Source organism: Pristiophorus japonicus, chromosome 4, assembly GCF_044704955.1.
Source record: "Pristiophorus japonicus isolate sPriJap1 chromosome 4, sPriJap1.hap1, whole genome shotgun sequence".
Classification (NCBI taxonomy): Eukaryota; Metazoa; Chordata; class Chondrichthyes; family Pristiophoridae; genus Pristiophorus; species Pristiophorus japonicus.
Genome location: NC_091980.1, coordinates 209876156 through 209888450, shown reverse-complemented (window position 1 = coordinate 209888450; position 12295 = coordinate 209876156). Strand labels below are relative to the sequence as shown.

Here is a 12295-nt window from a genome sequence, read left to right as displayed (position 1 = left end):
GATGGCTAAACCAGTTGTGGACCAGATATGTTCTGGTCAAAGCTAGGCAGTTGAGATATAGAAAGTGCAGTTACAAGTGATTTGGAGGAGTTTTTTTTCCAGGGGTGGACATAAAATGACGTGGGATTGGAGGATGTGGGTGATGAGGGATACAAAGAAGTGGTTGGAGATGGCTTTGTCTGTTATAGAAACTGTGGGAGTAGAGAGACCACTGAAGACGGCAAGATTGAGAGACTGGCTGTATGTATGGGCAGGAGAGTTTAAATGGAGGGAGTGGCTTAGGGAGGACAGAAGATAAATGAATTCAAAGGAGAGAGGATTAGGGAGGACAGAAGATAAGTGAATTCAAAGGAGCGAGGACAAGGGAAGCTTGGATGAAGATTGAAATCACCAAGGATGAGGTATCGCTAAGGGCAGAGGCTGAGTGAGAAAAGAGGGAAGGATATCTTGTGAGAAATTTTGGGAGGGGAGATGGGGTTAGGGAATTGAAGATTTTAAAAGATAAGTGAGAGATACCAGGTGAGGTACTCGAAGGATAACTCATCAACATTAGCGTCCTTGACCAGGCCAACATTCCCAGCATCGAAACACTGACCACACTCGACCAGCTCTGCTGGGCGGGCCACATTGTTCGCATACCTGATACAAGACTCCCAAAGCTAGCGCTCTACTCGGAACACCTACACGGCAGGCGAGCCCAAGATGGGCAGAGGAAACGTTCCAAGGACACCCTCAAAGCCTCCTTGATAAAGTGTAACATCCCCACTGACACCTGGGAGTCCCTGGCCAAAGACCACCCTAAGTAGAGGAAATGCATCCAGGAGGGCGCTAAGCACCTCGAATCTCATCGCCGAGAGCATGCAGAAATCAAGCGCAGGCAGCGGAAGGAGCGTGCGGCAAACCAGTCCCACCCACCCTTTCCTTCAACCACTGTCTGTCCCACCTGTGACAGAGACTGTAATTCCCGTATTGGACTGTTCAGTCACCTAAGAACTCACTTTTAGAGTGGGAATAAGGCTTCCTCGATTTTGAGGGACTGCCTATGATGATGATGATGATGAGGAGGAGGCTTAAGCCATGGTGGGCAATTATTTGGGCTTGAGAGCCACCTAACCAGTTTTGGTGAACTGTTGAGTGTCGCACACCAATGTTCCCCCCAAGATGTGCGGCTGCACAGTCGCGCATTAATCTCAAGGTCCTACGCAGCTGCTCACCAGCTCCTGCCACTGGAAAGGATACTGTTCAGAAAATTTAAAGGGACCACACACATTGATGAGCGCAAAGTATTAAATTGGTAAATTTGAAACTGGCCAACTCATAGTGTCGATCATCACTCGCACTTTTACCCTCCCAATAATTTATGAACCTAAATTCAGTGGGTAGTCAGATACTATCGTGAATAGACAATGTAGTATAAAATAGTAAAATCTTCCATTACTAAATGAATTAAATGACCGATCGATCAATTATATGTTGTACTGAAAGTCTACGTTGCTGTTTGGCAGAGTGGTTCGAGATTGCGGGGTCTCCAACGTGAGAGAGGTTCTTATTTTAGCGTGCTGAGTAAAGGAGCCCCAGGCCTCTCAAAGCCTGAACTACAATTGCGTGCTATTACCTGGACTCCTTGTGCTCCGGGACCACTCCCTTGTCTAAGATGGTGATGAGAACCCCACCTGCTGTTATACTCTAGGTATCAGGAGAGGAAAGACTCTTTCTTCGGTAAAAGAGTCATCGAGATGAGCAGCCATAATGTGCAGCTCATGCTCCGGCTTGCATTCTATTTCTGTCCCATCCAGCGAACTAGATAGAATGAACTGTATTTTGCCCACCACTGGAAGCTCCCCCGCTCTTTACTGAGGAAACTTCCAGAAACGGCAGGGACCCGATGTAACTGTATCTGTGCCAGAGTTACGCCGGGAGACTGGCGGTACCTCCGCGGAATTCAGTCAACACCTTTCACCCAATTCCATCAATAAACAAAAATAGCATTTTATAACTCACTGGAATTAAATCAAGCCCAGGAACAATTTTGAATTAGTTATTAAAATTCCTTCAGAGACAAGTTGAGACCAAATACTCGCTGCAAGTTTATTTTAAAGTTCCAAGTTTACAATCTTCCAAATCGATTTGATTGTGTCAGTTCTGAGTCATGGTGCCAATGGTGTTATTTTATGTATTTAATGTATTTATGTTATCGAGCATTTATCTGGAAAATGTGCACAGATTTATAGAATCTTTATAGATTTATAGAAACTGAGCTCATTAACCGTGAGTAAAACCCACCTTTCATATTGCAGTGATGGAACAGAAACTGAGGTTTTGGGTGTGATAACGACAAATTGATGCAGCAAATGCCCACTTCTGTTTTGGGTTACACCTCCCCTGCTGCCTCGGAGGCGATGTTTGCCTCCTGACATTACGTAGGACGGGGTCGGGCTTGGGGCCAGGTGCAGCGGACGTTCAGCCTTGAAGCCAGGCCTTGGCGGGCCGGATACAGCCCGTGTGCCATATTTTGCTCATCACTGCCCTAAGCTCTGGAATTCCCTCCTTAAACCTCTCCACCTCTCTCACTTCCTTTAAGACACTCCTCAAAACCTACCTCTTTAACCAAGCTTTTGATCATCTGTCCTAATATCTCCTTATGTGGCTCGGTGTCCAGTTTTGTTTGAAGCACCTTGGGACTTTTAATTACGTTAACTTGCAAGTTGTTGTTGATCCACAGATAACATATTAGAATGTAAAAATACTGTTACTAGATTTACTAACAAAAGCTTTTTGAATGTCTCTAAATCAAATTGGATTGAAAATGCTTGATGTGTTGATAATCTCTGAATCAGAAGGCTTGGTGTCAGATTGATGTTTTGATTCATGCTCAAATTCAATTTTCCTCAAAAGGTAATTTTCACCTATTTCACCCATAGATTTACAAGGAACACACAGTTGTCGAGATGCCTAGCTTCTACGTTTTGAATGTTTGTGCTTTGAAAGGGGTAATTAAGAAGGAAATAAGAGGGAAAGAAACCAGCAGGGTTGGACTACTTCAAAAAAAAAATGGACAACCTATCAGCATTTCAGTCAGCAATTTTCATATCTGCTAGGACCAGGCACAGTCTTTAGGGTTGATGGAAAGAGAATATATAGATAAGAGTTAAAGAGTGAAAAGCAAACCATTAACAGAAAAATAAATCTAAAATAAATTGGTAATTATGCCACATAATGAAGACAAATAAGTTTGTAGTATGAAATTGATTTTAGAAGAAAAAATGCTGTATTTGGTTATTGCTAATAAGTTATCCTACTCTCTTTTAAACATAGGAACGCAGGAGATAAGCCAAGAGGAGGTCTAGCTGAGGCTGTTCTTGACACATTTAATTTCCTAGAAAATACAGATGATGACAGTGATGATGATGAAGAGGAAGGTGAAATGGTGGAGGATGTCACAGACAGCAAAGAAAAACACAGAATAAACAAGAAACATAAAGTAAATGTTCAAATTTATTGTACCAGTGTCTTTGACAGACTTTGTGCAACTTCCTAAAGAATATAGGCCCATCATATGAGACAGTTCTTTGTTCTGTAACTGTATTTTAATAATATTTGAGATTTTAGATTGAAGTATGACATAATTAAGTTTCAATGTTGCCTGAAGGTCTGAACAAAAGAAAGCATTGATGGACAAAACAAGATATTATGATGTTGTAGTTAAGTGATCATTACCTTATTATGTCACAGCGGAAATGCTGGTCAGTGACTTCAACCAGACGATATAATAAAATAGCCGTAATCTGATCAGTTATACGCCTGCCTTCATTATAATGCTTTTGAGCGCCCTCTCGGTCACTTTCCTGTCTGAGAGTTTTAGTCCTCAAGCAATATTTATGTACACCATATTTATCTGAATTTGTGTTTTGTGTTCTTGATCGAGATCTTACAAGAAAGCCATTTTTTTAATTGAAAAAAATTGCTGCAAAATGTGCATTAATGACACAAGTTTGACTTAAACTGAGCAGCAAGTTTCTGGATTGGGTAAAATTAAAAAATGATCAATATTTGTCACTTCCAGATTGGTAACGAGGGGCTAGCTACCGACTTGCCTGATGACACTGAAGAGGCTTTGAAAGAATTTGATTTCTTAGTGACAGCTGAAGATGGAGAAGGAGCTGGAGAAGCTAGGAGCTCTGGGGATGGAACAGAATGGGGTAAGAAAATCTGTGGAGTTGCTGACTAATCGCACGTAAAGCCCATTCCATTGTCTGTGCTATGGCATTTATCGCTGTTTATCTGAATTCTAATGATTCTGCTGGCAACATTACCAGTAATCTAGCAAAAATAGATCTTCAGAATTAGTTTAATGTAATATCTGATGAGATTTTTGTTTGGCTGTGTCAGACTGAGCTGAATGTTCTAGTTTCACAATTATTTGTACTACTTCAACTTTATTGAAAATGAAGGAAGTTGCGATTGTTGATTGAACCAGCCAGCGGGATTGACGTTATACTATGGAATAAATCTTCTATAAGTAGTCCCCAGCAGCTTCATCAATGATCTTCCCTCCATCATAAGATCAGATGTGGACTGTTCACCACGTTCAGTTCCATTTGCAATTCCTCAGATAATGAAACCGTCTTTGCCCACATGCACCAAGCCCTGGACAACATCCAGGCCTGGGCTGATAAGTGGCAAATAACATTTGTGCCATTCAAGTGGCAGGTGATGACCATTTCCAACAAGGCAGATTCTAACCACCTCCCCATGACAGTCAGTGGCACAACCATCGGCGGGTCTCCCAACATCAACATCCTGGGGGGGTCACCATTAACTAGAAACTCAACTGAACCAGCCACATAAATGCCATGCTATTAGAGCAGGTCAGAGGTTCTGGATTCTGTGGCAAGTCGCTTACCTTCTGATCCTTCAAGGCCTCTCCAGCACCTACAGGGCATCATTGAGGAGTGTGAATAGCTGCAGCTGCAACAACATTCAAGAAGCTTCAGATCATCCAGGACAAAGCAATCTGCTTGACTGGCACTTCATCCACTAGCCTATACAGCCACCCCTTCATCACTGGTGTAACACAAGAACATAAAAATTAGAAGCAGGAGTAGGCCATAAGGCCTCTCATGCCTGCTCCACCATTCAGTAAGAATATGGTCGCTCTTCGACCTCAATTCCACTTTCCCGTCCGATCTCCGTTACTCTTGATTCCCCTAGAGTCCAAAAATCCATCTATCTCAGCCTTGAATATACTCAACGATTTGGCATCCTCAGTCCTTTGGGGTGGAGAATTCCAAAGATTCACAACCATCAGCCCTGGCTCCAGTGTCTACTTTCTACAGGATGCACTGCAGCAATTCGCCAAGGCTTCTTTGGCTGCTTCTTCCAAACCCCTGATCTCCACCACCTAGAAAGGCAAGGGCAGCAGTTGCCTGGGAGCAGCATCACTTCCAAGTTGCCCTCCAAGGGACACACCTTCCTGACTTGATCATATATCGTTGTCCCTTCATAATCTCTGGGTCAAAATCTTGGAACTTCTTAACTAATATCATTGTGGGAACACCTTCACCATACGGACCTCTGCAGTTCCAGAAGCAATTTTGCCACCGCCGCCTGTTCAAAGGTAACTAGGGATGGGCAATAAATGCTGGTCTTCCCAGCGACGCACACATCCCGAAAGTTATTTATAGTAGGATTATTTTGTCTGATGTAAGATGTACTGATATTGCTACATGAGGAACCGTAAATAGCTGGAAGTTAGTGCTGCAAGCTCGTATGGAGCAGCATGCGTTAATGTCAAGTTTTGACCCTGGATCATTTTGCATGTCTTCCCTGTGCAATTCTAGCATGGTCGACAACTCTTTAACACTTTCTACTTTTCTTAGAAGAGTTCTCCCTGCTATCCTGTCATTCAAATTCTCCTCTTACACTAAATCTGATGAAGTAAAAATAATCGGCACAATTCTAAGAAGGAAGTATTAGCATTTGAAGCTACTTTGTTAAATTGTACATTGGAATTTTACAAAAACTAAATCGTTTTAGATCATTAAGCTACAACCATATTATAAAATATGAGGAAATCCCAGACTTGCAGTTATTTTTTTCAAAAATTTTTATTTGTTCTCTTCAGCTATGTCACTTCTTGTCTGAGTAATGCTCAACCACGGTAATTTGGTTCAGAACCTCTCCCATGATAAATATCCATCTACAAATCTATATGTGGCAGTGAGTGATGAAATTGTGTTGCAGCATAATATGGTAATTTTACTGTTATTTTCAGTAGGAATTTTCAATATTTTACTTTTGATTACTTATTTAAAAAGCTCCTCCAAACATTCAATTATTTCGGTCAGTGATACTATAGATATTGCTGCTATGCATTCTTGTTTTACTTAGCTTTTCCACTTACCTGAACTGTAGTACAGAGACAGCTTTGATCAGTTTTGGACATGTTATCATTTAAGATATTGGAACTAATCTGTAATCAGTTATTCAAACATTCAGTTATCACAAAAAATGTAGGTAATCCTCAGAATTTGGGCTTCTTTCTACTATTTGAAATATATCTGTATTTTTACTTTCAGTCGTGTTCGCACAAGTTGACCTTTATCTCTTTAAGCTGATTTGTTAGCAGGTTGAAGGGAGAACCCTCCTTGTAAGCTTGTTGTGTCCAATTTATTGCTTGTAAGGAAAGTGATGCTTTGTAAAACTGCTGGCTGTATTGTGCTTTGCTGTTTTGAATGCAGTGGCATAAAATGGCTATATTTTAAAATTTACATTGGCCATTAAGAGTAAGATTTATAACAAAATAATCGTTTGCTTAAAACTGACTTGTTAAAATGTGTTTAAAAGATTACATGATAACTCTTCTCCAGTAACTTTTTAAAGGCTGTGATTAAACCACTAACCTTCATGAAATAGCAGCAGCAACTGCTTGCATTCCCATTTGCTGATTTTTCAATGATGTGCTGCATGTAGACAAAGATGACTTCTCCCCATCTTCGGAGGTTTGGGCTGTAGACAAGGGACTAATAAGTAAACTGAAGGAACAATACAAGAAGGAGCGGAAGGGCAAGAAGGGGGTCAAGAGTAAGTGCAGATGATTCTGAATCATGTAGTACAACTTTCCCATTTACTTAAACCTGCTCTACTCATTTTTTCATTTGTCCAAATATCTGTCTTTCTCAGCTTTGTTTCTGTTTGTTCAATATTTTTCTTTCCTGTATGTCTAAAGAAACTGCAGATTAGGGGTGCAACGAACATACATTAGTTGGGTAGAGTTTTCATCTTCGCAGTATGGAAGTCACATTGGCAACATGTCTGGAAGTACTGTGGTATCTGTAGTTGGAACATTCAGAAAATAATACCTTCTCAACACTTATCCTCTGGCGAGAGACTGTATAATTCAAAACTTGAGGCAGAAATTGCTTTATATTAAGCAGAACCAATTGGTGAGATTGCTCTGTTATAAAAAATGTACATCAGCTTCATTGCAAATTTAATTCTCACTTGAAATTGATACATTGGTATCTTGCTGTAAGTAAACTAATAAAAGTAGTTTCAAAAAGTTCAAGAACATTAACAATCTGTTGGCTGAAAACCTAAGCAGTTGATTGAGAGCTTGGTTTTGCAAGTTGATAAAGTTCTGGATGTAGAAAATCGTATTACAGGTATTGATTCCTTCCTTCTCTTCAATGTGATGATACATGTGGAATATAAATTACTCTCGTTTAGAACAAAACTGAAATGCAGCACATGACACATCAAAATTAACATTGCATGGTAATAAGTTCTGTACAGCATGCATTTTATGCTAACCAAATAGAAGAGCATGCACACCTATTGACTTAGTTTTGCTAATCTTTTTCTCTAGTTGATGTATGTGTATGACTATTATTGTTTCATCAAAGGGATTAAGTGATCAGTTTCTTAGAATTCCATCATTGATTTTAAAATAAAATGGTGTAAGAAACAAAAAATTGCAAGGGGTGAACTATATAACATTTGGGGATCGAATCTCAAGTTTATTGTTTCTCCAGTGTTCATTGGCTTTGGTAATGGAAAGAAGAACGCCAGCATTAATTGTTGTACAGTTAGCTGAAAATTGCATTATGGCGCTTTTTTATGTGTACATAAATGCAGGGAGGGAATCTTTTCATTAAAAAAAATGTTTCAATTAACATTTTAGTTTTGGGAATGCTAATTGAAACACTTGCAACCATATATTTCTGTAAATACTCTAAAATTGCTCATAACTTTTCTAACAAATGGAATATATCATTGAGATTGATAAATAGTGCACCAGCTGTTTGGTTTGTTCCTGTTTATCGCTAGAGTTGAGAAAATTGATGGGGGGGAAAAGTATTTAAGTCCTGTTTTATTAATAAAGTCCACATTTTACTTCGGTACTTGAATATGGTGCCATCCCTATTATGTATCTTTAGCAAATCGGAGCCTTTCCTTAAGTGGAAAGCTTGTGCACTTTTATTTTGGTCTGGACTACTTCCAAAAGATCAAGATACATTAATAAATGTCACAATTCTAGTAAATTTATATTTTATAATTCCTGTCAAACATTTAAGTACTACAAATTGAAACTTTGTAAAAGAGATTTTGATTTTACAAAGGATATCCAAAGCTAATCATAACAATATTCATAGTATTTTATCGTAGAAGAGGCATTTATGACACTTAAATTACAGAGGACAACCTATTTTTATAACTGCTCTCCTTAGCATATATCACAAATACAATATGCTTGGTAAAATAATGATTTTGTCCTCTACCCTGTTTCAGAAAGAGAGAGCTTGTGTTTCTTATGCCCACTACTCCTATTACTTTTGACATGGAAAAAGAGAAACTACATAATTATTAAAACGCTCCAATGGAGGATGGTGCAAGAAATATCTAATGCACAAGAGGCAATGAAAATGAATACACACTGCTTACATAATATTTTAATATTGAATTGGTCTCAATTCTGCAAGAAGCAGTGATCAGTTTCTGGAAGTAAATCTGTGCCAGTGCTTGTTTGACAGACACTCAAAATAGACCTGTGCCACCACAATATACTAGGTTTTAAACATCTGGCTTTACTCTCTTTGTGTGGCTTTAATGTCTGAGATGTGTTAATGCAGATGCACTCTCTGTATTAAAAAAAAAAGTGATTTATGCACATCTTTATGTTGTGGTTGTGTCCACTAAAAACTGCGATGAGATTGCCCAAAGTAATTTTGCATAGGAGACTTTTCTGGAGAGCGGACTTCCATCTTAGCAGTCTGAGCTAGATTTGACACATGTTTCCAAAGAAAATTGTCAAAATAATCCACTGTTGCACTCGGTTCCTTTTTAAATCTATGAAAGGCAGAAGAAAACATTAATACTGGAAATCCGAAAGCTCCCAAACTGTTAACCTGTCTTTCTCTGAATCTGCTGTGCGTTTCCAGCATTTTCTGTTTTTATTTTCCTTTAACCTAGCGTGCACTATTTTCATTTGTGGCTGCTACTTCAAAGTATTAGTGCAGAAACGTTTTTAAAATATAAGTATTCTGTACATGCCGAGTAAAACTTTGTTTTTTTCCCCCTTTAAAATACAATCCTAAATTACATTTATACTTGCAAAAAATGGTTACTGAAACTTTGAACTTATAGGAAATAAATCTTAAAAAGAGATAAATATGCATTATGAAATGGCAGCATAGTTGAGAAAAGTTGAATATTATTTGATTTAGTGAGAAAGAAATGGCAGAAATTATTAAGCAACAACAACTTGTATTTATATAGCACCTTTAACGTAATCTTGATAGATAAAGCTATTTGGTTTTGAATTTACAAATGTGGAAAACAGCTCACCTGAGCTCATTTGTAAGTGGATGTTTGTAGCCTGTCTACCATGCCAAAGACCTATTATCACATCTAGCTCCTCAGATGAATTGCTCGCTACTGGGTTTAAATCACTACAGTGTTATAGAAATTAGTTGTCACTAATCTAGCTGAGAGCCAAGCAAATAAATCTTATTTTTATTGCTGCCAAATAAGTACTTTAAAATGTCCTTGACTACATTGCAACGGTTTCTAAATAAACAAGAAGTGTGCAGGGAAATATGAGCTTTTTCAAGTTTATCCCTTGTATATCAAATTTGTGATTTTTGGCTGTAATTATTAGACTTGCATATGAGCAATGCTTTCATGCATTAGTACACGACTTATATTTTTCATAACTTGTAGATTGAGGTTTGATGGCTGTAGGTCTCCGTATTTAGAAAATTACAATTTTGTCTTTGTCAGTCCTGATGGAGTTGTCCTGAACTTGATTCAAATCTACTGGTCTGTTAGTGCAACATCGGGGCCTGTGGTTGAGATTAATTATATTACTTCTGTAGCACTAGTGCAAAATTCTTTTTTTTGTTTAAAGGATCAGTTATGTATTGGTCATCAATTACAGTTCTTTTACAGTAGCACGAGATCTGTGTTTGATTTGATTTAACACTGGGCAAGTTTCAAGTGATTTTAAGTAGTGTATTGAAACTGACTGGGCTATTAATTTTTTATATCGCAAATATTAATATGTTTTATTTATTTAAAAACCCCAGATATAGTGCATTTAGAAGTAAGTGACACAGCACCACATACCTGTACTTCAGTTTCGTAAAATATAAAATAAATGTTTCAATAAGAATTGTAACATTTGAAATTTTATTGGCTAAGTGGGGCTGAGACAGATACATTTACGTCATTATCCCTGTTAATCACCCACTTCAGCTAGCTGTAGGAGAGATCATGTCTAACAACACACACTGAGACCGCAATAGAAGACGAAGACATTGGTATAACTGGCCCTCTTCATAGCCTGTGGTTTTTGAGATGATAATACACCCATCACAGACCAGTAATAATCTAACCTTGAACTTTGGATAAATACTTCCACTGCAACAAAATATATATACGTGTAAATTTTTATGCTCTGTGAACATTTACGTACAGTAACTGCTGAATTAGGAGTGGTTTATGTTGAACAGTATCTACCAAGGATTAGCTTAGGCTCTTTAACCTTCAGTGTTTTAGTCTTAGACTAGATATGAGTATTCAGAGGTAAAGTACATGCGATTGAAATGACTGATTAGTGATTGAACATAAATAGGTGTATTAGGATTTTAAAAATTTTCCTATGTAACTTGCTGAGACCAGTAAGCAATATCATGACTCCTATATATGTGTGAGAAATGGATTCTGTAGCAAAAATTAGGCTATATATTGGGAGTTTGCTGTGCGCATGTTGGCTGCCACGTTTCCCACATTACAACAGTGACTACACTCAAAAGTACTTCATTGGCTGTAAAGCGCTTTGAGATGTCCGGTGGTCGTGAAAGGCGCTATATAAATGCAAGTCTTTTATAGTCAAATTGAAGACTCGATAAACTTCAAAACTGTTCAATGGAACGGCATCTTATTAATTTAATACAATGTTCTCCCCATGTTGGAATTTCTTTTCCTTTTTCCAATCTACACCTTCCATGTTGAAAATGCTGACTCTTGCTCCAGTTGTTCCACTGGCACCAGAAACCATCCGATACCTTGCTCAAGTAGCCATTATTCTTATGATAGTGAGTGTCAGCAGGATACTGTTTGAGGGAGAGGGGACACATCATAGCTGAGCCTGAACTTGTCCACACCTGACATGCACATATAGGGCCCAAGTTTCGAGCCACGCCTAGAATGGCACAGTCCTGACCTGGACGCCCGTTTTTCGCGCCACAAAGTGCGCCTAAAAAAACCCTCCAGATTCTCCACCTCCCTGCAGGTCCTCTGGCCCTCGGCGCGGCGCATCAGGAGCTGTAGGGGGCGGAGCCAGGTCCCTGCGTCGAAAACAGTGCCGGGAGCTCTGCACATGCGCACTACATTGGGCGCGCAAGTGTAGTAGCTCCAGGCCCCCGAAACTGTGTGGGAGGGGCCCGAAGCACGCATCCCCTAGCCCTGGCCGAATGGCCTCACTGGGGCTGCGTGAATAAGGCTGCCTCCCACGCCCAGCTCCTGCTTCCTCCCGACTCTACTCCCGCTTCCCGCCTCCGGACCGGACCCGACACCCGCTCTTCCCCCCCCCCCCCCGGACCGGACCCGATCTGACCTCCCTACCCCCGACCTGACCTCCCTCTCCCTCCCTCCCTCGACCCGAACCGAACCAAACCGACCTCCCTCCCACCACCCACCTGACCCAACCCAACGCAACCTACCTGTAAATCTGGTGCTGGGGACGGGCCCTGCCCGAAGTCTCGGGCCCGGCCCGTTCAGTCTCCCTCCCCCT

At 39.9% G+C, this 12295-nt stretch overlaps 1 protein-coding gene across 4 annotated transcripts in view; it reads left to right on the top strand.

The window, feature by feature from the left end:
- strn3 (striatin, calmodulin binding protein 3) overlaps positions 1–12295 on the top strand; it is a 231786-nt gene that overhangs the window by 132656 nt on the left and 86835 nt on the right. For 3 of the 4 annotated variants that reach the window (XM_070879025.1, XM_070879024.1, XM_070879023.1), the window contains exons 6-7: positions 3316–3481; positions 4064–4199. In XM_070879025.1, coding sequence (XP_070735126.1) covers positions 3316–3481; positions 4064–4199 — 302 coding nt within the window. Of the gene's footprint in view, positions 1–3315; positions 3482–4063; positions 4200–6972; positions 7084–12295 lie in introns of all 4 variants that reach the window. The other variant, XM_070879022.1, reaches the window with a different exon arrangement.